The sequence below is a fragment of the Podarcis muralis genome, chromosome 6 (assembly GCF_964188315.1).
Source record: "Podarcis muralis chromosome 6, rPodMur119.hap1.1, whole genome shotgun sequence".
NCBI classification, from domain to species: Eukaryota; Metazoa; Chordata; class Lepidosauria; order Squamata; family Lacertidae; genus Podarcis; species Podarcis muralis.
Genome location: NC_135660.1, coordinates 22,569,660 through 22,594,295, shown reverse-complemented (window position 1 = coordinate 22,594,295; position 24,636 = coordinate 22,569,660). Strand labels below are relative to the sequence as shown.

At 44.3% G+C, this 24,636-nt stretch overlaps 1 protein-coding gene across 1 annotated transcript in view; it reads right to left on the bottom strand.

Moving 5' to 3' along the window:
* GPR149 (G protein-coupled receptor 149) overlaps positions 1-24,205 on the bottom strand; it is a 39,664-nt gene extending 15,459 nt beyond the window's left edge. The window contains exons 1-3 of the mRNA XM_028731344.2: positions 22,699-24,205; positions 18,144-18,336; positions 12,519-12,973 (exon numbers count right to left, since the gene is read on the bottom strand). Coding sequence (XP_028587177.2) covers positions 12,519-12,973; positions 18,144-18,336; positions 22,699-23,658 — 1,608 coding nt within the window. The 5' untranslated portion in view covers positions 23,659-24,205. The remainder of the gene's footprint in view (positions 1-12,518; positions 12,974-18,143; positions 18,337-22,698) is intronic.
* Between the last annotated feature and the right edge of the window lie 431 nt (positions 24,206-24,636).

The window sequence follows — 24,636 nt, the reverse complement described above, 5'->3', positions numbered from 1 at the left end:
AGAAGATATGTGTTTCTTGAAAAAAATCAAAAAGTGTCCATACATTTTGCTGGCAGTTCAGTTGTACAGTGGTACCTCGGGTTACAAACACCTCGGGTTACAAACACTTTGGGTTACAGACTCCGCTAACCCGGAAGTAGTACCTTGGGTTAAGAACTTTGCCCCAGGATGAGAACGGAAATTGTGTGGCGGTGGCAGCGGGAGGCCCTATTAGCTAAGGTGGTACCTCAGGTTAAGAATGGTTTCAGGTTAAGAATGGACCTCCGGAACGAATTAAGTTTGTAACCAGAGGTACCACTGTACATGCTTCTAGGATTACTGAGGGTTTGAGCAGTCAGAAAAGATAAAGGTGTTGAAATGCTTTTTAAAAACTGAGTTTATAAATAATAATAAACTATATAGAGAAAATTGAAGACAAGGCTGTAGCATTAGCTTGTACATACAGTACACACACAACTTTGAATGGCTCACTAAATCGCATAGCTCTTTTGTTTGCTCCTAAGAACATACCCGGGTGCCAGAATGATCCTATGTTTGCCTACAATTGACAGAGGAAACTCAGAGAAAAGCTAGCTAGGAGTATGTGCTGATCTATGCATTTGGATTTAATGCGTTTAATGCATTAATGGATTTAATGAAAATAGAAGATGGAAAAGAAAATCAGAGTTACTGTGTGTGTGTGTGTGTGTGAGATTGTGTGTTAGTTTGTCACTGGTGCTCATTACAGTACTGTAACCCCCAAACAACTTTTTACTGGTGTAATGTGGCACTCAGCCTGAAAAAGGTTCTTTGCCTCTGCTTCAAATATTTAAGGTATGTTCTTGTGTAACTTTGATCACACAGGGGCTAAGCAAGATTAGAGCCATGATCCTTCAAGGCCAGATACCACAATCAGTTGATCAGCCTTGGAGGTCTAATGTCACTCATCTCTCTTAGTTACATGCTGTCTCTAGATCCCAGTGGGATCTCACTGCCTGAGACAGTCGCCTCAGGCTGCCTCATGGTAAGGCCAGGCCTGGCTTCACCTGCCTTTCCATTCCTGCATCATCACCCCTCGTCCATTCTTTTCCATGGTGTTGATCTGACTCCCCAAACAAATCCATTTCAGGAGCCACAAACAGCCTTGATATGAAAACAGCTAAACCCGCTGGGGCCAGCCTTTGACTCCTTGGAGACACTCCTGTCAAAACATCCTGTGAATATTGGGAACAATTGGATAGGTGCTTTCTGTTTCTGGATGACTGCCTGACTCAACAATGGATATAGCTAAAAATCTCACACAGCCCCTTGAGGACGCTTTGGATAAATGAGGCTATATTCATGTTTTGAGTGCAGCTTGAGAATGGTCCAACGGCTTCCGGCGCAATGCCATTGCTGAAGCTAAACTGCTGTAGTCAGTGCCTGGGTGACAGAACTTTTTGGAATCATGTGCACTCTGTCAGAGTTCTCTCTTTTGTACTCCACAAAAACTTATGCCATTATACATGTGTTAGGCATTAGGATACCACAAGACTTTTTTTGTGCTACCTAATTTCGTGAGTTCCTTTTTGGTGGAAGAAGGGGGGAATCTTTTAAGAACTGCACCAGGTCCCCTGATCTCCTTGCCCCTCTGTGTTAGAAGAACAGAGTGCTTGCAGCAGATAAGGAATCAACTGGAACTGGTTTCAAACAATGGTTCCTTCATATAGGCTTGTATCTTCACCTTGCAAAAGCTCTTCCTCTCCCCACTGCGAGCTGTGTTTGCAGCCTGGAGAAGATTCTCTCTCCCTTTTCACCTCGCTCAGATGTCTGGATTTTCATTTCAGAAAAATCAGTTCAGTGATTTACATGTGCCTGCAGTGATGCACCCCCTCAAGGCTTGCTCTCTGTTTTCTTTTGCATTCCAATAAGTGTCTGTCTGTGTGTGTTTTGCAGAAGTGGAACTAATCACTGATTCTCACTGTGAAGTCATTAAGGCTTTGAAAGCTGAGACGGGAGGTCTCATTAATTTTCCAGGATTCAACACCGGATAGGCTCTATGTCATTGTAAGAGGACATCCTGGAGTGAAAAGGAATTCCAAGTCTGTAGTTTTGTTGCTGCAGTGTGGGCAGTTCACGTAACATGCCCATGATGCTGTTTATTAAAAAGATTTTCATTTCAGTAACCCACTTGGCACAGATACCATTTGGCACAGATATCGCACAGCAGTTCTCCTGTTTGGGTGCTGCCGTTGTTCAGAGCAAAAGACTACAAGGAAACACCATACAAGATGTGTGCTTGTTGAGGGGGGTTGCAAAGATCCAGTGCTCTTGCTCAGAAGCAACTAAGTAACTTCTTATTTCTTGGAGTCTTCTTTACTCTCCATGCTAGTCTAGAGATTAGAATAATTGGACAACCTAGCTTCACAGCATGCACATCACATGTAAAGACAATATTCACCCAAATGTTAGAAGATAATTAAGAAATTATCTTAAGGGCAAAGGAAGTCACCTTCTATTGAAAAAGACTAATGGTCCATCTAGCTCAGTATCTATAGAATCATAGAACTGTATAGTTGGAAGGGACCCCGAGGAATCACAACTAGATCATATATGACTGATTGACACCCAACCTCTGCTTAGAAACATCAAAGGAAGGAGAGTCTACCACCTCTCATGGGAGTCTGTTCCACTGTCAGAAAGGTGTTTAGAGAATCTCCTTTCTGGATAAGGCCTTTCCTTTTCCGGAATGTATGTGAACTATCAGTCTATACAGTAACGTGTCTGAAATTAGAACCCTGACACTAATGATTCTTCTGGACCTCTCAGCAGCTTTACATTCTGCCAACATTGTTGATATTCTGGAGCACTTCACCAGAATGGCCTGGGGGAGGTACTACATTTAAGGATATCTAGTTGTTCTGAAAGGCTGCCCCACCCCAGTGTCCTACGAGATCCCACAATGACCCGTCTTGTCTCCCAGGTGGGCTGCTGCTCAATTTTTAAAAACATGCTTTTGTGTTGTAATGCTACTTATCAGTTGAGTTTTTCCACGAAAACATATTGATTTATATGTTTAACAAGTCATTTTTAATCATCTGTGATTGGTTTTCTTGGGGTCCCATTGGGATAGAAATGGCAGGTTATTAAGTTCTATAATTTGCAATGGCCTGTGGTTACAAGCAATAAATATTTATTGGGGGGGGAATTAAGCCCTCTAAAACCAACAGATAAATTACATTTAGAAATGATCTGAAACAGACTTTGTTTGCTTTTCCTTACAGATTAAACTGTGAGTACAATGTGATAGGACTGTGAAGCTGCAAATGTATATGCATTTACCTATAAGTAAGTCCCACAGATGTTAGTGGAGCTTACTTCTGAGTAGAGATATATAGGATTGTGTGAGCCATTTTAATAACAAACTAGTTACAATGCAAGTAGAGATGAAAATTATTAAACCATGAGCATGTTTTTTGCTCTTTTATTCATGTGTGACAACCAGAGTTGTGCTGAAATCTCTCCTCCAGTTTCTTGAAAGTTTGCTTCCTCTGAGAATTGTGGATTCTATTTTTCATCTGCAGGGAACTTTAGAATTTGTGGGCGAGTAGGGTTTTGAACTTGCCTTATCATGGCAAGGTCGTGAGAGGGAAAGTGTGTTTCTTTTCATTAAAGATTTCTCCAGTGCTCTGCAGTAATGCTTTCTGACTGGAAAAAAAAGTCCTATGGGAGGAATTGCCTCGTGACAGCTTCTCCTGGGCTTTGACTGAAGTGTGGGCACTAGGAAAGGTTGCAAAGTGTAGACCCCTGGAGATACGAGGTTGCACTCACATTCTTCCAAAATCTGCTCCAGAGAATCAGGATAAGTATGTGCCTCAAATACTTTTGTGTATGTACTTCCATGCCTTGTAGGGGGGGGGGGTGGACACATTACTCTTGCTGGACTGTGAGCGTTAAAAGAGAACCATAGGGTTGCCTCCAATTCCAGTGCCAGCACAGCCCCATTGAAAATAATGGACACAGCTAACTTAGGTCCATTCATTCCAGTGAGTCTGCTCTGAGTAGAACTAACATTGGCTAAAACCCATAGTGCTGGAGTTATCTAAAAGTGCCCACCATCACCAGTGTCAAAGCAATGATTCTTCAACATCAACTTCGTTGGACTGGTCATGTTGTTTGGCTGCCTGATTATCATCTTCCAAAGCAACCACTTTATTCCAAACTTGAAAATGGAAAGCATCATGCCGGTGGTCAACAAAAGAGCTTTAAAGTCTCTCTCAAGGCAAATCTTAAAAAATGTAGTATAAACACCGACAACTGGGAAACACTGGCCTGCAAGTGCTCCAATTCAAGAACAAAGGTGTCATGGGCTTTGAAGACGCTTGAACTCAGGATGAAAGGGAGAAACGTGCTAAGAGGAAGGCACATTTGGCAAACCCTCACCATGATCAAGTCCCACCCAGAAACCTACAGTATGTCCCCACTGTGGAAAGACGTGTGCATCCAAATTGTGCTCCACAGTCCCTTCCGGACCCACTGTTAAACCATGTTTATGGAAGACAATCTTACTCGGCTACAAGTGATCGCCAAAGAAGAACAACCCATAGTGCTGGAGTTATCTAAGAATGCCCACCATCAGCATTGCACAGCCAGCAGGTGGGAGAGCCACAAAACAGGTGGCTGGCATGAAAACACAGCCTTCACTCTTAATCGACATCTGGCTGGTCAGAACTCTATTTCTAGGTAGAGGGAACAGGGATAGCCGCTGGGCCAACACAGGCAGAAGTACCCTGACAACATTGATGGGGAAACCATTAAAAAAAAAGAATTTGTGTTTGTTTATGGCAAGGTTCAGTTACTATTTCCATGCATAGGGAGGATTTAGGCTATTTGTGAGCCCGTGGCTGTTTCTGTTGTCTGTTTCCAGTAAAATGATCAGGGTCGTGCATTTTGAAACTGTGCCCCTGTCCTTGATTTGTGCATGGGAAAGGTGTTATTAGCTTAGCTGTGGAGAACAGAGAAGGATAGGTGGGGGGAATCAAGGTGTCATGGGCAAGGGGGGGGGAGGATATGGCATTTGGGAAGCATGCCAAGTATAAGGTTACCAGATTTTTTCCCCAATGAATCCAGGGACACTTTTCAACTTCAATGGATTTTGTATGGGGACTGATTTGTAAATCTGAGAACTGTCCCGGGGAAACGGGGATGTCTGGTAACCTTAGCCAAGTAAGGGGAAAGGTGGCTCAAACAGTTATTGGCTATACTGATCTCCCCCACCCCCTAGCCACTGGATCTGCTAGTGCTGCTTTTAAACACCAGATCAGTTTGCAATAAGATCTTGCTCATCTACAATTTGATAATGGATGAGGAAGTTGACTTGCCATGTATGTTTGAGACCTGGGTAGAAATACTCTCTCCTAGCTGTACCCACTTGAGAACTCAGATCAGCACCAGAGTAGGCTCATTGGCTATGAATGGAGTTTGCTGTAGTCTATGGAACGTCAGTTACTCTCTCCGGACCACCTGTCTGAGTGAGTAGAAATGGGGAGTGTTTGTATATTGTGTGTTGGGACAGATTTGGAATTCTGATGGTGGAGAAGATCCACTGTCCAGCAGTTCCTCTACTTGAGCTGACAGAGAGTTGGCATGAGAGTTGGTGTTGAGGAACCCCCAGGATGCTGATTCTCTGGGGTGTCTATGCTGAGGATCTGGGGCAGCTCAGGACTTCGTGACTGTCCTGACAAACATGGGGCTGTCCCAACAAGGCTGTCCCAACAACACACACTGGATTTGGGTTTCTCTCCTAGGCAGGAAGAAGGTGATCTGAAGGCAGAATATGTTACAAGTATTCTCTTGTCGTGGTTAGAATGCTGTTGAGATTGAGACTTACACCATCCTTTTGCCTTCGCAAGGCCTCCTATTAAAATGGACTGCCCCCCAGCCCCCTACGAATGCTGATGGATTTTAGAAGAAGATTTTATCACTCATATGACTGGTGCTCCTGCTGAAGCCCTGATTGATTTGAGGAATGCAGATGTGGCCTGGATAGCTGACAAAATTGCCCCCAAGCATCTTGTCCCAATTTAGAGAACCCCAGGGGCCCCATGATACACTCTAGAACTCAAAACTGACATTTTCATTTGTCATCATTCCATATCTGCGTTGTAAAAAAAAAAAAAAAAAGCTGAGCCAACATTATAAGGAGATACTTATCAGAACAGTGTCAAAACCAATTCATTGCATAAAGAGAGCTAGTGTAACATAGTGGTTGAAGGCAATATACTTCTGAATGCCAGCTGCTGGAAAGTGTGGGTTAAAAAATGTGGGAGGGGATGCTGGAATAGGGAGAGCTACTTGGATTATTGAGCCCATAACAATTTATAAATCTGGTTGCCTTGAACAGTCCTGTTACCAAGTGAGGCTATAGTGCAACCTTTTGTTGCAAGTCTTACTTATGGAGATATAAATACTGACCTACCTTACAGGCTCGTTGTAAGGATAACAACAATACCAAGTCATGTGGTATTTGAAGGCTTAGCCAAGTGTTATTATGAAATCAGTCCAAGGCTCTCTTTCACATGTGGACTGGAAAAGGAACCCTCCTTTGGACACAGCAGTGCATTCTTAATTTATGCGCTGCATTGAAAATAACTATTTAAAACCGCCCCTAATATGTGCTATCAATGCACTTTTGACTCTAGCATTGAGAAGCAGAGCAGCATTTGTGCATGTCACTGAAGAACGAGTCTCTCGCTTCGCTCCATATCACTAACAAGCGTTTGCTCAAAAGTTGGAAACAGAAAGCTCTTAGGAATTGGCAGTAAGGGAAACATCATATTCTTGGGAATTTACTGCAGTAATAAAACAGTGATTAATAATACTGAAGTACTTGGTTCATCCGTCTTGCCATAGCCGTAGGGTACAGCAGTCAGTTCTGCTTTTGGCACTTGCAAGATTCCCCCCCTCCCCCCGTCTCCCCAATTGGTTCAAAAGATCAAATGTCATACTTGTGGCAGGCAGTCTGGCAGCTACTACTGGATGCAGGAAGCAAATGGACCTTGTGGATAGAAGCCCTGAACTTTAGAACCTGCCGAGCATGAGGGCATGACAACAGGGCTCTGGGCGACGGTTTGGAAAATGTCAAGTGTTCATGCCAAGGGAATAGAGAAGGCTGGTAAGCAGGCAAAGAAAAACTTTGTCTAGGAAAGGATAACCCTCACTTCTAGGGCAGAAGAGGCTAGCCACACACACCAGTTTGTTGTTGTTTATTGCATTTATATACCACCTTTTCTTCCAAGAAGCTCAAGGTGGTTCTTCCCATCATTTTATCCGCACAATGACCCTGTGAGGTAGGCTAGGCTGAGAGGCAGTAAGTGGCCCAAGGTCACCCAGTGAGCTCCATGGTCAAGTGGGGATTTGAGGCCTGGGCTCTCAGGTCCTAGTCCAACATCCTAACCACTACACTTGCTCTCGGACCTATCTTGGCACCAACTGGTTGTAGAAGCCAAGGAGCTAAGATTAACAACAACAACAACAACAATTTATTCATACCCTGCCCTCTGGGCGGTTCCCAACAGAATATTAAAAACATGATAAAACCTCAAACATTAAAAACTTCCCTAAACAGGGTTGCCTTCAGATGCCTTCTAAAAATCAGATAGCTGCTTATTTCCTTGATATCTGATGGAAGGGTGTTCCACAGGGTGGGCGCCACTACCAAGAAGGCCCTCTGTCTGGTTCCCTGCAATCTCACTTCGCACAGTGAGGGAACTGCCAGAAGGCCCTCGGCGCTGGACCTCAGTGTCCGGGCTGAACGATGGGGGTGGAGGCGCTCCTTCAGGTACACTGGGCCGAGGCCGTTGGGCATTCTTGCTGCTGCTAATTTATATCCCTCCCTTCTTCCCAATGAAACAATAAACACATCATTGAAACTATTCTAATACAGCTGCAGACCGGGAAAGTTCTCAAGTTAAAAGGCTTGTTGTTGCAAAACATCTGGTGACTCCTATTGATATATTCACACAGGGGTATTAAACCCCAAACACCACAACCTGCCATCTAGTTTTGACATCACACATTGGGCATAAAGACCTAAGAGAGCAGGCCAAAGGCACAGCTCATCCAGCAGCCTTTTCTCACAATGGCCAACAAGATGTACAAGCATGACCCAAGAACATCAACAATCTTCCCACTGATGCGTCCCAGTCATTTGTTCATATGAAGCTGTCATGGGCCATATTCACCCCAAACATTTAAAGCACTATGGTGCCACTTTAAACAGTCAGGGAGCTGTAGTTCCATAAGGGTGCTGAGAGTCATCAGGAGGCGCCATTCCCCCCAAATAAGTAGTTTTTATCTCAATTTTCTAGAGAAATTGTGAGGGGAATGGGGGTCCAAGGTACATTAAGAATTGCTGAAACCTTTACATCCCAGTTTAATCACTGAGGTAATCTGCAGGAGCATCGTTCTTTGTCCCCTGAGTTGATGAGGCTTACCTGACAACAAGAAAAAACCAAGCCTTTAAGGTCATCAGCCCAGCCCTGAGATTCAGAAGGTACCTTTTGTTTCAACCTTTAAATGCCTGCTGAAAAAATTATACGCTGCCAGGCTTATTCAGGCAATTAAAGAGAACATTTTCCCCATCATGGTTAGTTGATGGTCTTTGATTTTAAAGGCTTGTGTGTTTTAATTCCACACACGTATTTCTATAAATCACCTTGACATTTTTTTTATGATATAGTAGTATATGAATATTTTGATAAACATACAAAAAAATAACAAATTGACCTGAAGGTAATTGTGGTGGGGTGAGGTGAGTCTGGCTCAATTTCTCAGTACCAGGAATTCATGAGAATACATATGGAGAGGCTCAAAAAAGCTAAGATGAATAGACATGAGATGAAGCCCTCACTTTGAATATTTGCCCTGGCTTGCCCTTTCACAGCTTGAGGAATGCAGACACCATTTCTGAGGAGGATAGATGTGCAGGGGCAGCGAGCACAGCAAGTATTGGGCTTTTTTTGCAAAGATGGTTGTTGGGTCCAATATGTATTCTCAGAAAGTGCTTTGCTCTTTAGGTCTAAATCATTAATTTTTAGTTACCAGAGTAGCCATGAATGGGAGTGCATTGCAAAGAATATTTCTGTCCAGAGTGCTGAACTCTGGGTGAAAACCAGTGCTTTCTTTTCAGGAGGGCACACAAGTTGTTTTTTGGTTGTTAAAAAGTGTGGCACTTACTGTAACAACTTCATGGTGAGTACCAGCACCTATTCTTCTGGGGGGGGGGGGAAGCACTGGTGAAAACCATTTTTAAAACTTACACTACTTCTTTGAATATTTAACCCCCTTAAATAGCAACAATCTTGCATAATCTGGTTGGTACATGAATGTCCTTCCTTGCTTCCATGCCTGCTTCAGATAGGGAGCCAATGTGGTGTAGTGGTTAAGAGTGGTAGACTCGTAATCTGGTGAACCAGGTTCGATTCCCTGCTCCTCCACCTGCAGCTGCTGGGTGACCTTGGGCCAGTCACACTTCTCTGAAGTCTCTCAGCCTCACTCACCTCACAGAGTGTTTGTTGTGGGGGAGGAAGGGAAAGGGAGATTGTTAGCCGCTTTGAGATAAAGTAGTAGTGATAAAGCGGGATATCAAATCCAAAATCCAAATCCAAGTAAATGAAAGCTGAATGGGTTCTTCACAGACAGAGGCACCTTTCCCACTTCCTGTTAAAACTGCATAGAAGCTGCATAGGTTTCAAACGGAAGTGATAGAAGGGAAAGTGAAATTACTGAAGGCTGCATACAGCATACTATTAGAATGGGAGACGGAAGATGAAGAGGTAAAATCAGTTATGATTAAATGGGCACAAGATGTAGGTCAAAACATTATGATGGAATTTATTATGGAATTATGGAAATTATGGAAAACTGATTTAAAATTTACTGATTGTTCCCTATCAAAGGAGAATTACATGAAGATGATGTACAGATGGTACACAAAACCAGTGCAGTTAGGGAAAATGTACAAAACTAGTTCAAATATATGTTGGAAGTGTAAGGAAAAGGAAGGGACATTTTATCATATGTGGTGGGATTGTAATGTAATTTTAAAAATTTGGGAAATGATACACAATGAGTTGAAGAAAATGTTCCATTTAACATTTGTTTAAAAACCTGAAGCATTTTTGTTAGGGATTGTAGGGAAAGATCTGCCAAAAAAGCTGAAAAACATCTTCATGTATGCGACAACGGCTGCGAGAGTTCTAATAGCACAAGGATGGAATACTGAAGAAACCCCAACTAAAGAATCATGGCAAGAAAAATTGATGGACTATGAGGACTGGCAAAATTGACATATAAGCTACGGGACAAGGATAACTGTGACTTTAAAGATGAATGGGAACTCTTTACAAAGTATTTGAAGACGCAACAAAGCGAACTGGACTCCTTAGCTGGCTTTGAATAAACATTCACAAACTTTTTATTGATGATATTCAGGTAAATAGTTTGAGGATCTCTGCAAATGTGTAACATGCAGAAAACAGCATTCTTAGAGAAATCAAAGACTGGAACTGAGGGAAGAATAAGAAGAAGAGTTTGGATTTGATATCCCGCTTTATCACTACCCAAAGGAGTCTCAAAGCGGCTAAAATTCTCCTTTCCCTTCCTCCCCCACAGCAAACACTCTGTGAGGTGAGTGGGGCTGAGAGACTTCAGGAAAAATGGGGGGGGGGGGAATAAGGATGATATGTTTCTGGATAATATGTTTTGTTTTAATTTTGGATTAAAAAAAACTGCATAGAAGCTACTTTTATGTGATGTGATCCAGAGAGGGTGGCGTGGGGTGGTGAATGAGCAGGGAGTGCAACCCGAAGGCTTTTTTTCACAGCAGGAATGATGACATCATCCACCAGAGTTTCAGGGCAATTGACAGTGTCTTTGCTCTGACAAGTGAATGAGGTGATGATGAGACTTTCAAGTTTGTTTGTGACAGGTTAGCATATCAGAAGTCAGTTGATGAGGAAAAGAATCAAGCAGAGTCTGGATATTCCTTTCCTTTGATGGAGTTCCTAATTCATCCTAGCTCATGGATCCACACTTCTTTGCGAAATTGTCTGCATTTCTAATTGCAAGCTACAAGTTGCGTTGCACCTCCATGTGGTTTATAAGTTGAACCAATGCACTCAGAACAAAGCCCCACTGAGTGCAATGCAGTTTCTAATAAATTGGGTGTGTACTGTGGGGTGGGGGTGTCTAATAGTGGAGGAACCCAGATGACTGCTATGGGGACTGTAATGATGTGCTCCTGCACTTACCACTACACCCTGATCATGAGGAAATATGATTATTTCAATTAGAAGATGAGAAAGAGAGATGGTGGTTTGTAGCAACCAGGCACTGAAATTGGTGAACAGTAAATAAGGATTGCCATACATCCAGGAAAACCTGGACATGTCCTCTTTTTGGAGGCCAACATGCCCACCTGGTGGTTTGGTTTTTTAAAAACATTTTAAAGGAAATGTCCAGGTTTTCTGAGTTTTTTAATTTTAGGGGGGTTTTTTTGGGGGGGAGGGCATGTGCATGCTCATGAGGACACTGTGCCCTGGAAGCAGAAGGACTGCAGTGGAGTGATCAGGTAGGAGCTGGGGTCCTGCCTTGGCTCGGGATGGCAGCAGCTTGAGCCTGGCGGCTTAGCCTTGGGCGGTTTGGGCGTGGGCTGCTTTGCACGCCATGGCCACTGCCAGTCTGAGCCAGGGAAAGAGGAGCGCTGTGGTGGCCCCGTGTGCCCACGCCCACGTGCTTCTTTCCCCAGCTTGGGCTGTCCTCTTTTTTTGCTCTTCAAGATATGGCAACCCTACAGTAAATGGAAGTAAGGAGACTCTGGCAGGACTTGTGTACACTCAAGGACTACATGGCCTAAAAGCACAGCGGGCACCTCTCAAGGTGATGGTGATGCATTGCAAAGAAGGAAGCAGAACTCCTTGCTATCTTCTAAGCATTTATCCACTCCACCTGTCAAGGAATCAGGTTTGGTAATAGCAAAATCCCTTGCTTTTGATCATATGATCAAACAAACAAAAAAAATGAAGAAAAACAGCATGGAAGAAAGTCATGCCCAAGAGATGGAAAGGAAGTGGAGATATTGTGCAAGAGATATATTTATATATCCCATAATGATTTTGCACTTTCTCTACCTCCCATGGCTGATGACACTCATGCTAGCTTTGCAATTAGTAGTCTCTCTCCCTCTCTCTCTCTCTGTGCATTCTAACTGCTAGAATAGACTCCAGGGTAAAGCATACTTACTATAGCTCTACCCTACCTGCAATGCTGGTAAACCAAAGTCTTTGGGCTTCATTTATTGCCAGTGAAATAAATAGGAATACATTCCATGAAACTGATGTACACTGGCTCAACTGCGGCTCTTTTTCACATAAATCTGAGTCATATAGATGCTCAAGTTGCAAAACATAGAAGTAAGGCACAGACCACCAAGCCTGCAAGGTATTCATCACATACTACACATCGAGCGTTTAGAAGATTTCAAACAAGGAAGACTCTACCTGTCGTGGGGTCCTTTCCGACTTACTTCTGCACCACTCCCAGTCAGAGAGTTCTGGTTTTCGGCACTCCTCATGAGAAAGCCTTCTTTCCTTCTCTTCAAAGAAAGCACACTTCTCAATATTCCTCACCTCTTCTTTTTTATACGTTCCCATTTTGTCAGAAAGCAGGCAATCCATAAACTTATCCTTGTTAAGGTCTTGTTTGGTGTCTGTACCGACAGTTTTTTTGCACTTGGTGCTCTCTTTAAGCAGGGAGCTGTCCTCCAGGGAGATGGTGCTGAACTCAATTTTGTTGCAGTCCTTTTGAGTCTCTCTTAGGTTCTCGCAGTCATAGTTGAGCAAGCTGTGGTATGATATAGAGTTGCCATCGTCGCTGTGGTGGTTGTCATGAGATATCTTATAGATTCCATAACCTTGTTGGAATGACAGATTGAATTCAAAGCCTCTTCTTTTGGCTAAAGAAACGAAAGAAGTGTTTGCATTAAAAATGGCTGGTAATAAGTGCAAATAGCAGATACTGGCATTAAAAACAACAACCATATACCCTAAAATGGGATAAATTTGGATTGCATTGCACACTTTAACACAGTATTTTTAAAAAACGAACTAATGTTCCAAGTGCTTAAACACCAATGCTAAATGAAGACAGACATATGCTCTAAGGGTGAAGACATTATTTGCCCTGAATACATATACCTTGGAATGGATTTAATGTGTCTTCCAGCTACTTCCACCACACCTGGAACTTATATCTGACATTACCCAATATTAGCTGACTCATTTTCTCAGGAAGAGAACAGAGTGATTTTCCAGATATTAGAAGTAGTTTTGATCTCTGTTTTCTGGAGGACCCAGCATGTGAAAGCTGATAACATGCAAAACAGAAAACAAACTTTCTGGCTCATCATGATAGGATAGTCAGCAGGGTGTAGTTTGAACTGGTTGACATGGAGTTGGTATGCATAAGACTACTAAAAGGCAAGTCACATGTCCTGTTGATTTCAGTGGGAACTAAATTCAGGTAAGTGGATCTAACACCTTGGATCAAGGGCTAATGCAGCATGCTACTTAACAAAATGAACTGTGAAAACAGGCAAAATTATACACATTAGGTTGGAACTAGACAGGCATGACTTAAAACCCACTGATTTTGGTGGGAACTCTGCAACTAACCTAATCTGGATCCCATCCATTGTTTGCCATTTCAATCTTATCTTGCCTGGTTTTTTGGAGGTGTGTGTGGCTTAAGTCAGCAGATGGTTTCACATTTAGCATCTGTTGCATCTGAACGGCTTTAATCTAATTTTAATCAGATCCTTTACATCTGCTTTGTGGCATTGATTCAGAAAGGGCAATAGGCACATGGAAGCATCTCTTCAGAATTAAGAAAAGCATGCAGAAAATTGGAGTTGCGTTCGCAGTCATTTCACAGGCTGGATCCAACACTGTTTCTGATGTAGGATTGGGAACTGTGGAAGTCGCTTATGATATTGCTAGTCAGAGGCATCATCTCCTCACCCCATTTGTTTTCAAAGGAAAAGAGAAGTGGAAGGAATGAACCCCAGACCTCCACATATCCAAGCAAGTGAGTGCTGTTCTCAAAGTCAACAGCACCATCTACCTGTTTGGAGGCTAGATGTGCAAGGGATTATATGGATAGCCCTATGCTGCATGCAGAAAATCTCTGGATCAAAGCTTTAAACCAGGGATAGGAACCCTGTGGCCCTCCAGCTGTTATTGGACTACAGCTTCCACCAGTCGCAGCCAGCGTGGCCATTGTTCAGGGATAGTGTTAGTTGTAGTTCAGCAACATCTAGATAACCACAGGTTCCCCATCCCCATTGTTTATCATTCCCAGTCTTTGGAACAGAGTGGGATAGAAACAGAAGCAAGCTAAAAGGGGATTTTCCAAAGAGCCCACTTAAATATGGTGTAGGCTTTTTGCTTTTATAAGGTCCTTCTTACTGCTAGTGGCTAATTAGATGGTGGCTAACCCCCAGACCAAGGATGCGGATGGCACTGTGGGTTAAACCACAGAGCCTAGGACTTGTCGATCAGAAGGTTGGTGGTTTGAATCCCCGCGACAGGGTGTACTCCCATTGCTCGGTCCCTGCTTCTGCCAACCTAGCAGTTCGAAAGCATGCCAAAGTGCAAGTAGATAAATAGGTACCGCTCCGGCGGGAAAGTAAACGGCGTTTCCGTGCGCTGCTCTGGTTTGCCAGAAGCGGCTTAGTCATGCTGGCCACATGACCCGGAAGCTGTACACCAGCTCCCTCGACCAATAAAGCGAGATGAGCACCGTAACCCCAGAGTCGGCCGCGACTGGACCTAATGGTCAGGGGTCCCTTTACCTTTACCTTTAACCCCTAGATCACAGACCTGATCTGGGCCCCCTTGCAATTATTTTGCTCACCCAAGAAACTACATATTGGGTAGCTGCAGCAGCAGCAGAAAGAACAAAGAAACTGAGCAGGCACATCACTGGAATGCAGAGAGATTAGTGCACTTGTGAGGATACAAATCTGATACATCAGATCAGTCATTTTTATGAACAGAGAGGGACTGATACCTGCCTCCCGCCCACAGATCTGCATGGATCAGCCAATAAGTGGTGTGTATGTGTGTTTCTGTGTCTGCATGCATGCAATGTCACACTCAGTTTTTGCCACACCCACTCCTGGCATGTGATCCCCCTGGGAATTGGACAAAGGTTTGGCGCTTGGGCCAAAGATGTGTCTCTACCCCTGCCTTAGCAGTATGCATGGCACCTCCTCTTTACCAAGCATCAAGCAAAAAACCTATTTGCTTTGCCCAGACACTTACAGAACATTAGCTGTTTAGTTCTTACAACTCACTTGTGTTGTTAAGAATCTGTGTCTTGAGGATTTTAATCTATTTCTTTTATCAACTTTAGTTATTAAATTGTTTTCTTATTGTGGTTGTTCAGTCTGGATGAGTTTTAATTGTACTGTATGTACCGTGCTCAGAGATTGGTTATGTTGGGACGGGAGGGGGTGGTTTATAATTATTCTAAATAAATATATTAAGGTCATTCTGGCACTGGGCACATGAGCTATATTTTAAGTTGCTTAATTCTGCATGGTAAATATTTTGCATGGGGTCCTGGTGAGATAGAATAGCTCTTGGCAAAAAATAAAACAAAAGGAAAATTCAGTTTCGAAACAATTAGGTAATCATTGCTTTGCCATCTGTCACATATTTCACTTTGTAAATATTGTATCGGAGCCAGAGCCAGTTTGTTACAAAGCACTATCAGGAACAAATTGCTTCTTGACACACAGCAAACACTGTAGTTGGGGAAACAGGTTCTGAAAGATCCAGAGGAAGAATCAATTTAGATCAAAAGTCATCTCCGTCATAAGCATAGATCCATTTTCAAGAAGATTTTTGTAACAACCCTGGTCAAATTACTAAAACGTGTTCTGTTCTGCGTGAGCTGCCTATAAAGACTGCAGGTGGGAGTTCATGTTGAGAGATTCAGGACCAACAAGAGGAGGTAATTCTTCACACAGAACATATCTAGACTATAGAATCTGCACCCAAAAGATGGGAGAGATGGCCATCAGTTTGGATAGCTTCAGAGGGGAATTAGAGGAATTTGTGGAGGATAAGGTTATCAATGGCTATTGAAGCACCATGCCTCTGAAGACCAGTTGCTGGAGAACAACAACAGGAGAGTCCCTGTGGGCTTCTCCAAAGCATCTGCTTGTCCCCTGTTGGAATGCTGGATTAGATAGGCCTTTGGTTTCATCTAGCAGAGCTCTTTGAATGGTCCTGCACTGTGCACATTTAGATATAAGATATCCTCCTTAAATGTAGATAGCCATGATTCTGAGGTTACATGCATAGAATCAAGGCACATGGAGCTGGGACACCGAAGCATCAATCAATCACCTAGTCCAGAAGAGAGGCTCTCTTTTGGAGGAAGAAAGATCACACACTGGACTCCTTTGGGAGGGATATAAATTTAATAATAATAATAATAATAATAATAATAATAATAATAATAATAATATATTATTATTATTTATACCCAACCCATCTGGCTGGGCTTCCCAAGCCACTCTGGGCGCCTTCCAAAAAAAATATTAAAATAGTCTAATACATCAAACATTAAAAGCTTCCCTAAAAAGGGCTGCCTTCAGATGTCTTCTAAAAGTCTGGTAGTTGTTGTTCTCTTTGACATCTGGTGGGAGGGCGTTCCACAGGGAGGGCGCCACTACCGAGAAGGCCCTCTGCCTGGTTCCCTGTAACTTGGCTTCTCGCAGTGAGGGAACCACCAGAAGGCCCTCGGTGCTGGACCTCAGTGTCCGGGTAGAACGATGGGGGTGGAGACGCTCCTTCAGGTATACAGGACCGAGGCCATTTAGGGCTTTAAAGGTCAGCACCAATACTTTGAATTGTGCTCGGAAACATACTGGGAGCCAATGTAGGTCTTTTAAGACCGGTGTTATGTGGTCTCGGCGGCCGCCCCCAGTCACCAGTCTAGCTGCCGCATTCTGGATTAGTTGTAGTTTCCGAGTCACCTTCAAAGGTAGCCCCACGTAGAGCGCATTGCAGTAGTCCAAGCGGGAGATAACCAGAGCATGCACCACTCTGGCGAGGCAGTCCGCAGGCAGATAGGGTCTCAGCCTGCGTACCAGATGGAGCTGGTAAACAGCTGCCCTGGACACAGAATTGACCTGTGCCTCCATGGACAGCTGTGAGTCCAGAATGACTCCCAGGCTGCGCACCTGGTCCTTCAGGGGCACAGTTAATAAAGTGAAGAAACTGCTGCTCTCTCATCTACACCTTAAAAAAAAGCCAGTGTAGACAGTGTTACTCGGATCAGTGAGACCGATCAGTGAGACAAATGTTTAAATCCCAGCACAGTCATTAAGCTCACTGGGTGACCTTCACTATAGCTTTATCTTGTCAATTTCCTCATGTGCTTAACCATTGCATGAAGGGGAGAGTGGGGTCATGCTTGCTAGCCCTGCCCCTTCATCACATCCTCACCAGCCTTGCCCTTCCACCAGCCACACACTGAGGCTGAAGGTCCGAAGTACTTGATGACCCCTCCCACTTATAGCCATATGTTGTTAAAAACCAGGTTTATCAGTGAGGAGGCATCCAATATTGTTGATGGGCTGTGTTTGACTTGGTTGGTTACAAGTTGTTCAGAACTGGACAGCTCAGGGATTTCAAACGAAGCAGCACAGGAAAGCATCTTGTGCTAAGTCAGACCACTGGGTCTATCTAACTTGGTATTCTTTACACTACCAGGAGGCAGCTTTCCAGGGCTTCAGATACTGGGCCTTCTTAGCCTTCGTTGGAGATTGAATTTTGGACCTGCTGCATGCAAAACAAATGCTCTACCACAGATCCAGAGGGATCAAGGAAGTTACCATGGGTGAAACCCATGTATTCCTAGCTTTGTGACGTTCATGTTGAGCAGCCATTCACATAATACAAGAAAGGGACATGAAAACACCACGTGGACCAGATTTTGATGAAACAAACTGTAACTCTGCACAGTTTTCCCTGGGAAGGGGAAGTTGTTCAGGGCCAGGCAGAATCAGAAGCTTAGCCTCCAGTCCCTTCCCATCATCCTTCTGTACTTACTTTTGCCTTCCTCTGAGGATACAGTGTAGACATTCCTTCTGCAGTTGATGATGCAGCCGCAAGGCAGGTGACTCCAGTGTTCTGACAAGACAAATACTGGGGTGACAGTAACGGCGAGCAGCGTTAGCAGAAAGCTGAATATCTCAAAGGAGAGGCTTTGAAACCCAACAGTGTGTTGAACAACCATTTGAATCTGAAAGAGAGAGGCATTTCAAAGAAATTAAAAACACTCTAGTTGTCTGTTACTAGGAGTAAAAGGAATAAAAACAAACAAACCATACAAGGGTAAATGGAAAATTGTGCGCGCCATCTCTCAGTTGCTCACAGAGGGTTGTAGATAGTGCTGCTCCAGCAAAGTTCCACTGTTGCAATGGGACTTCTGTCTTATCTCTTATATACACACAAATCTGCTCCCAACAGTCCCCCAACACTCTGGAGCTGATTTTGGGGGTGCACAGGAGACTAGAAGAGACTGGCAAGAAAGTTAAAGCTCCATTGCATGCACATAAGTTCTTTCTGCCAGAAGAGCTACACCTGCAAAAAAAGTCCTACTGAACCTAATAGAACTTACAAAATACATATGATTGCACTATATTAGGCTTTTATAAATCATGTTCATTTAAGCATGCGCTTAATACTCCTACTGAAATCAACCAGGCATTTAAATGTTTTTGCTGGATTGTGTCCAATCTGTTGCGGGCTCAGTTTTGTGAGGTGGGAGCAGCTGCTTTAATGTGAGACTCTAGCCCTACTCAGGTGATGCATGAGTGTGTGGATTCATTAAAATAAACAAATTAAAAATGAGCCCCATTTGTTTTATTCACATAGAGAGTCAAACAAATGAATTCTGAGTGCACAGTCTATTCATTTCTCATTTGTTTTGTTCATTTTCATATTTGTTTTTATTGACATAGAGAAATAACCAACTTTCTGCACAGGTTATAGGAAGGAGGGAAGAGAAATAAGAAATAGAATAAAATGAGGAGCCTTTTCTTTGTGTCCAGTGGCGTAGCGTGGGGGGTGCAGGGGGGCCGGCCGCACCGGGCGCAACATCTGGAGGTTAGGGTTAGGGGGCACAAATCCATGGGTTAGGGGGTGCAAATTACTTGCCTTGCCCCAGGTGCTGACAACCCACGCTACGCCACTGTTTGTGTCTTTGAAATTTGGTAAGTCTGGTTCCTTGGAGGAATAGAATAAGTCTTGCCTGAAAGTGTCATACTAATGGAATGTGTAATACAGATGTTACATGCAGCTGACTCTTGGTGCTTCTAATTAGGCCCCTGGGATGGAGGTTCTTCATCTCTGCAATATAGCCTATGCTTAGGTCCAATATAGCCTATGCTTAGGTCCAAGTGTAATAAAATGGAGACGCTCTCGTGAATGAGACACTAGCAAGCCCGTTGGACACGTTCCCCAGCCAACATGCAATCAACATCAGTTTGTAAATGGCTCTACGCATGTGTGTGTGGATATACTGTATGTGTATAGGGTTTCTTCCTGTAAACCACGGTTCTTGAGGGTTCATGTCGCTGAAGACTCAGGACAGATTAAAAAAGTACTCCTTTATGCAGCAGCAGCGCATAGTTAAAATATAGAACTCACTCCCTTGATAGGCAATGATAGCCACCAACCTAGATGGCTTTGAAAGAAGATTAGACAGATTCATGAAGGAGAGGGCTATTGATGGCTACAAGCCATGATGGCTATCCCCTGCCTCCCTAGTTGGAAGTAGCAATGCTTATCCATACCAGTTTCTGGAAACTACAGGAGGGGATAGTGTTCTTGTGCTTGGGCTCTGTTTCATTTCCTACAGGCATCCAGCTGGACTAGGATGCTGGACTAGATGGGTCACTGGCCTGTTCCAGCAGACTCTTCTTATGTTCTCCTGTTCATAGCTGGCTTGTCTTGGCAGCTAGTTTGTTTGATGAACCTACATTTAACTCTACCATCCCTGTGGCACTATTTCTCACATCTGTGATTTTGCCATACAGATGCAAAGGCGTTAGGCAGGAACTTTGGTCCAGAGGAACTTGAGGAGGGCTCCATGATCTCTCACACTGGGAAACCCACATCTTAAGGGGCTATGGGGCATAGAGCAGCCCATTTTTGTTTCTGAATATCACCATTACTGCACCCGTTGGGAAGAGCTACAGTCACAGGAATAGTATTGGTGGTTGGCAGAGTTGGCTTCCTGCCCATCTCCCATCATGATGTAGTAGTTTGGTGTGGTCAAGGCTTTCGGGCAGCATTTTGCATCTGGAACAAGATCGCCAGAATCCCATGCCTTTCCTCAGTCAAGCTGTACTTGATACAGTGTGTGGCTGATCTTCTGCCATGGTTCTGTGCCATGAGTCTTATTTCCTCTCATCTCTCCCCTGCTCCTGGTACACACCCATTTGCCATAGGCACACTTAAACCACCTTGAATCATACATGTGTACACCGAAGGTAATGTGTGAAGTTGCCTTTTATTTTAAAGAATCCATGAGGAATAATTGAATTCAGAACAGAATTTATCCACACATTTGCTTGTGTCTTCTGGGGTTTGAATTGAGGATTATGTGGGCTGTTCCATTAAGTATATTTACAATCTCCAATTTCTCACTGCATTGTATTCATGCTCTAGAATCGCATGGCTTCTGTGTGCTCATTATCTTTTGTTGTTGTTGCTAAAACCTTGGTTCTTAGGAATGCACCTGCTGCAGTACAGTTTTTGATAGCCCACTGTTTCTTGAAAGCCTATGCATAACCTTAGCCTTTATTTTCAATAACTCCTGGTACACTCTAAATATGTAACAGGGTAATATTTGTGGCATTTTAAAACAGGGATGGACACCACAGTGCCCTCCAGATAATTTGGACTCCCAACTCCCATCAGCCCAAGCCAACATTGCCAGTAGCCCAGCTACATCTATAGGGCACCACAGTGGTTAACCCTATTTTAAAAGAATGCAGGTCTCAATAGGCATTGGCTCTGAAGCACAGATACACAATGAGGTTGCCATCTCCAAAAAGATACATGGTTGTAAGCCAGTTAGGCTTACCTGGGCATATGCCCCATGGAACCCATCAGGGCTTGCTTCTGGTCTCTTGCACTGCTGGTCTCTAAAGTGTTGGTGCAGCTTGAAACCAGCATTCCTGTTCCTCTGGAATCTGTCGAAGGCGAGCTCTGTGACTTTGAATCCTGACAGATGCTGAGAAGCAAATGTTCCTGTGCAACTCCCATCTGTGTCAGTTGCTTCAAGTGAAACAATAAATATTGATGCCTTTGCTCTGGCAGAGAAGTAGCTTTGACCCTGAGGCTATTAATAAAAGTCCACTTGAGGTAATTCTGGGAGACAGAAACACACCTCTTAGATGATGGCACTGATAATGATGATAGATGACTTATACAGTACCATCAGTGAGTGCCATTTCGCAAGGAAAAGAGAAGGTACCTACTGCCACAAACCTTACAGTCTAAATCTCACTGGTGAGGAGGCCACAGAAGGGGGGGGGGACCACGTTAAATGGTACTGACTCCCAGAAAAGTATGCTTAGAAATTCAACCATAATCATAGTTGGGGGGATGCTTTGAAGGTCAACTCAAAGGCTTCAGGGTCAAGGTGAATTTGGGGAAAGGAACTGGAGAAGAAGAGAAAACTTAAAGCAGAGGATTCTTAGTCCAAGGCATTCACATGTGCTATGTGTGGCCCTGAGTGAGTTTCACAGGTGTCACACAGCACTTATCCTGAAGCAAAGCAGTTTTCAGCAGCTCTCATTATTTACAAAACCATAAGCAAACACACAAACCTTTGCTTCTGAGACATCTTTCCATTTTACAGCCTCTGGCAATCCACTGCCAAAGGGTGTGCCTCGGAGCCAGGAAAGGAGGATTCTGCAGATGCTCCAATTAATTTCATGCAGCCAACCCACAGCCTGTCCAGTTGCTTGAAAAAGTAGCCCTTGGCCTGCCCTTCCAAGTAGTTTTCTTGTTTGAGTCACTCTGCAATGCTTATTCGTAGAATGCTTACCCTAGCATAAAACCAGAGTCAATTAAGTAATTAGCTGGAGCCTTGGTTTGGCATGATCCTTTGTCAATGCCCATGAAAACATATTTTCAATACAAATCTGTTCACCCAAATCTGGATAATCAGAACGTGCAATTAAAAGCCCAGCCCTTTCCATAAGAAGACACTGATACGCATGGAGGGGGGGCTCTTGCACACTCAGCGAACTCAAATAATTAAGAGTTGCTGATACAGGATTTGCCAGCGTACTAACAGCACAGGGTTTGATTGAAATGACAATAATATATGCAATGAATCTCTGGCGGGCAATCCGTTTAACTCTTAGTAGCTGATTTGGTGGTCTTACAGGATAAAATGATTAAAAAGCAAACAAGCCAGTAACTTTTAACTGGACTATCTGGTGTTGAAGATGTCCAGTGCAAGTTACATGGGAAAGTTGCCTCATTTGCTCTGTGTTCAATGGCATGTTTTAAATTTCATCCAAAACTCCCCCCACCCAGCCCCCAGAACATTATAAATAGAGAAAGAAACTTGGTTTGATTTTACCATCATTGGGAGCCAAAGTGTGACTTTGGTCAGCGCCAGAATCAGGGAAAAGCGCTTCTGAGCAAATTCCACCGTGAGGGTTCGGCTGTTGTAGGGCCCCTCTTGCATGCCGTAGCGATCCAGTCCATAATGGTCCACTGGGCTTTGCCTAACTTTGAGGTCAGCATTTGGACAAGTGCCTTGGAAATGCTTCAAGGTTTTGCTCACAGTGTCTTCCGGAGAGAGGGAAGGGGTGTGACGACTGCCAGTCGGAGGTGACCCAGGGGAGAAATAGCCTCTGGCAATTTGGTGATAATCGTCGTACAGATGCTGCTGCTCATCTGAACACAGCAGCTGATAAATTAAAGGGATGGAGAGCACGAGGAGGAGGCAGAAGCACAGCGAGTAGACGATAAAAAGAAATAAGATGTAAGAGCTTGTGCAGTCTGTCAGGCACCCCCAAGGGGTGGAGGCATAGCTACCCCAGCCGCAAAGAGGCAAAATACAGATCAGTAGGCTGACAATCCAGATAGTGAGAACGGCCCAGACCATGCTGACCGGCCTCTTGGTGGCCCCTTGGCCGGTTCCCATCTTGCTAAGGCTGTAGAAGTTATAAGAAACTATGAGAGACCCCATCAGATTGCTGGAAAAGCCCTGGAATAAGTACAGCAGCGCCGAAGCCGTGCACAAGTTCTGGGGGAGCATCTCATCCAACCAATGCTTGAGCATGAAGATGGTCGCTGGCGCCACACTGATCAGATCGTCCACCGTCAAAGAAGTCACCAGCATGGATACAGTACTTTTGCTCTGCATCCTCAGCAGAGACACCAGCGAATAGATGCTGCCCAAGAGGGCGGTGAATGTGATGACAAAAGTCAAGCAGAAAAGGAAGAGATTCAAAGGCTTCTGCCCTTTGGGTATATCCATAATCCCGTGATGGCTCGTCCCGTTTGACGAGACATTGCTCAGAGTGACCGACATGGTTCTTGGGATGGGTGGGGTGTTATTTTGCCTTCCCACCAATTCTGGGAGTTGTCATCTGAGGACACAAAAACTGTTGGCTTCACGGTGAATTTCTGATCTTCTCCACCAAGTTTGTTGGACTGCATAGATAGATCCCTTGTCCAGCACCCTTTTTCCTGGAGACCTGCTTAGGATGCAGTCAAGCAAGCCAAGCCAAGCTGTCACTTGAGAGAGAGGAAAAAAGAGCACATGGTTTGAAAAAGGAGCATTAAGTGCCGGGGAGGAAAAGATGCAAGAAAATAAGGCAACATGATTTCTCTGTTTTTGAATGGGTCCCGGATCCTCTTGATCAAGTTTAGCTCTGCAAGTCAGACGCGTCCAGCAGGTACCAGAAAACGTGCCGTAGTGGAAAGAAAGGAGAATCTCGGTCTCACGCTGCCGGCTGAGAAGGAACTATAGCAGCGGGGGGAGAAAAGGAGAAGCTCGTTGGCTCGCTCTGCACTATTCAGAGCTGCAGGAGGGAGGAGTCAGATAGAAGCCGGGGAGCAGAAGAGAGGAAAGTGTCTTTCTCAACGGAGCTGGCTCTCCGAGCAGGAGCCAAAGAAGAGGGGCGCGCCCTCGCCAAGCCACGCCCTCGACGCTGACACTTCCATCCAGCGCAAAAAAAGGAGAGACCTGCTGCGAGCCAGAAATGTCACATCTCCCAAGTCCGGGAGAGGCTCCAGGCAGCTGCAACCTTCAGCAATGCCATTCCTATCGCTTGCGCCGTACTTTTGGCTCACCACGGAGAAGGGCGCGCGGGGATGCCATTTAGCCAAAAAGGATGTACTCTCGATCACACCAAAATGCTGCGTTTGAGATACATTTAGTGCACGTTGGATGCACCTCTCTCTCTCTCTCCCGCCCCAGCTCCCCGGCAGCATAGGTAAAGTAGCCATTCAAAATCCGCACAGAGCAATGCTTTCATGAGGCCACCCAAACGTGGCGGGGGGCGGG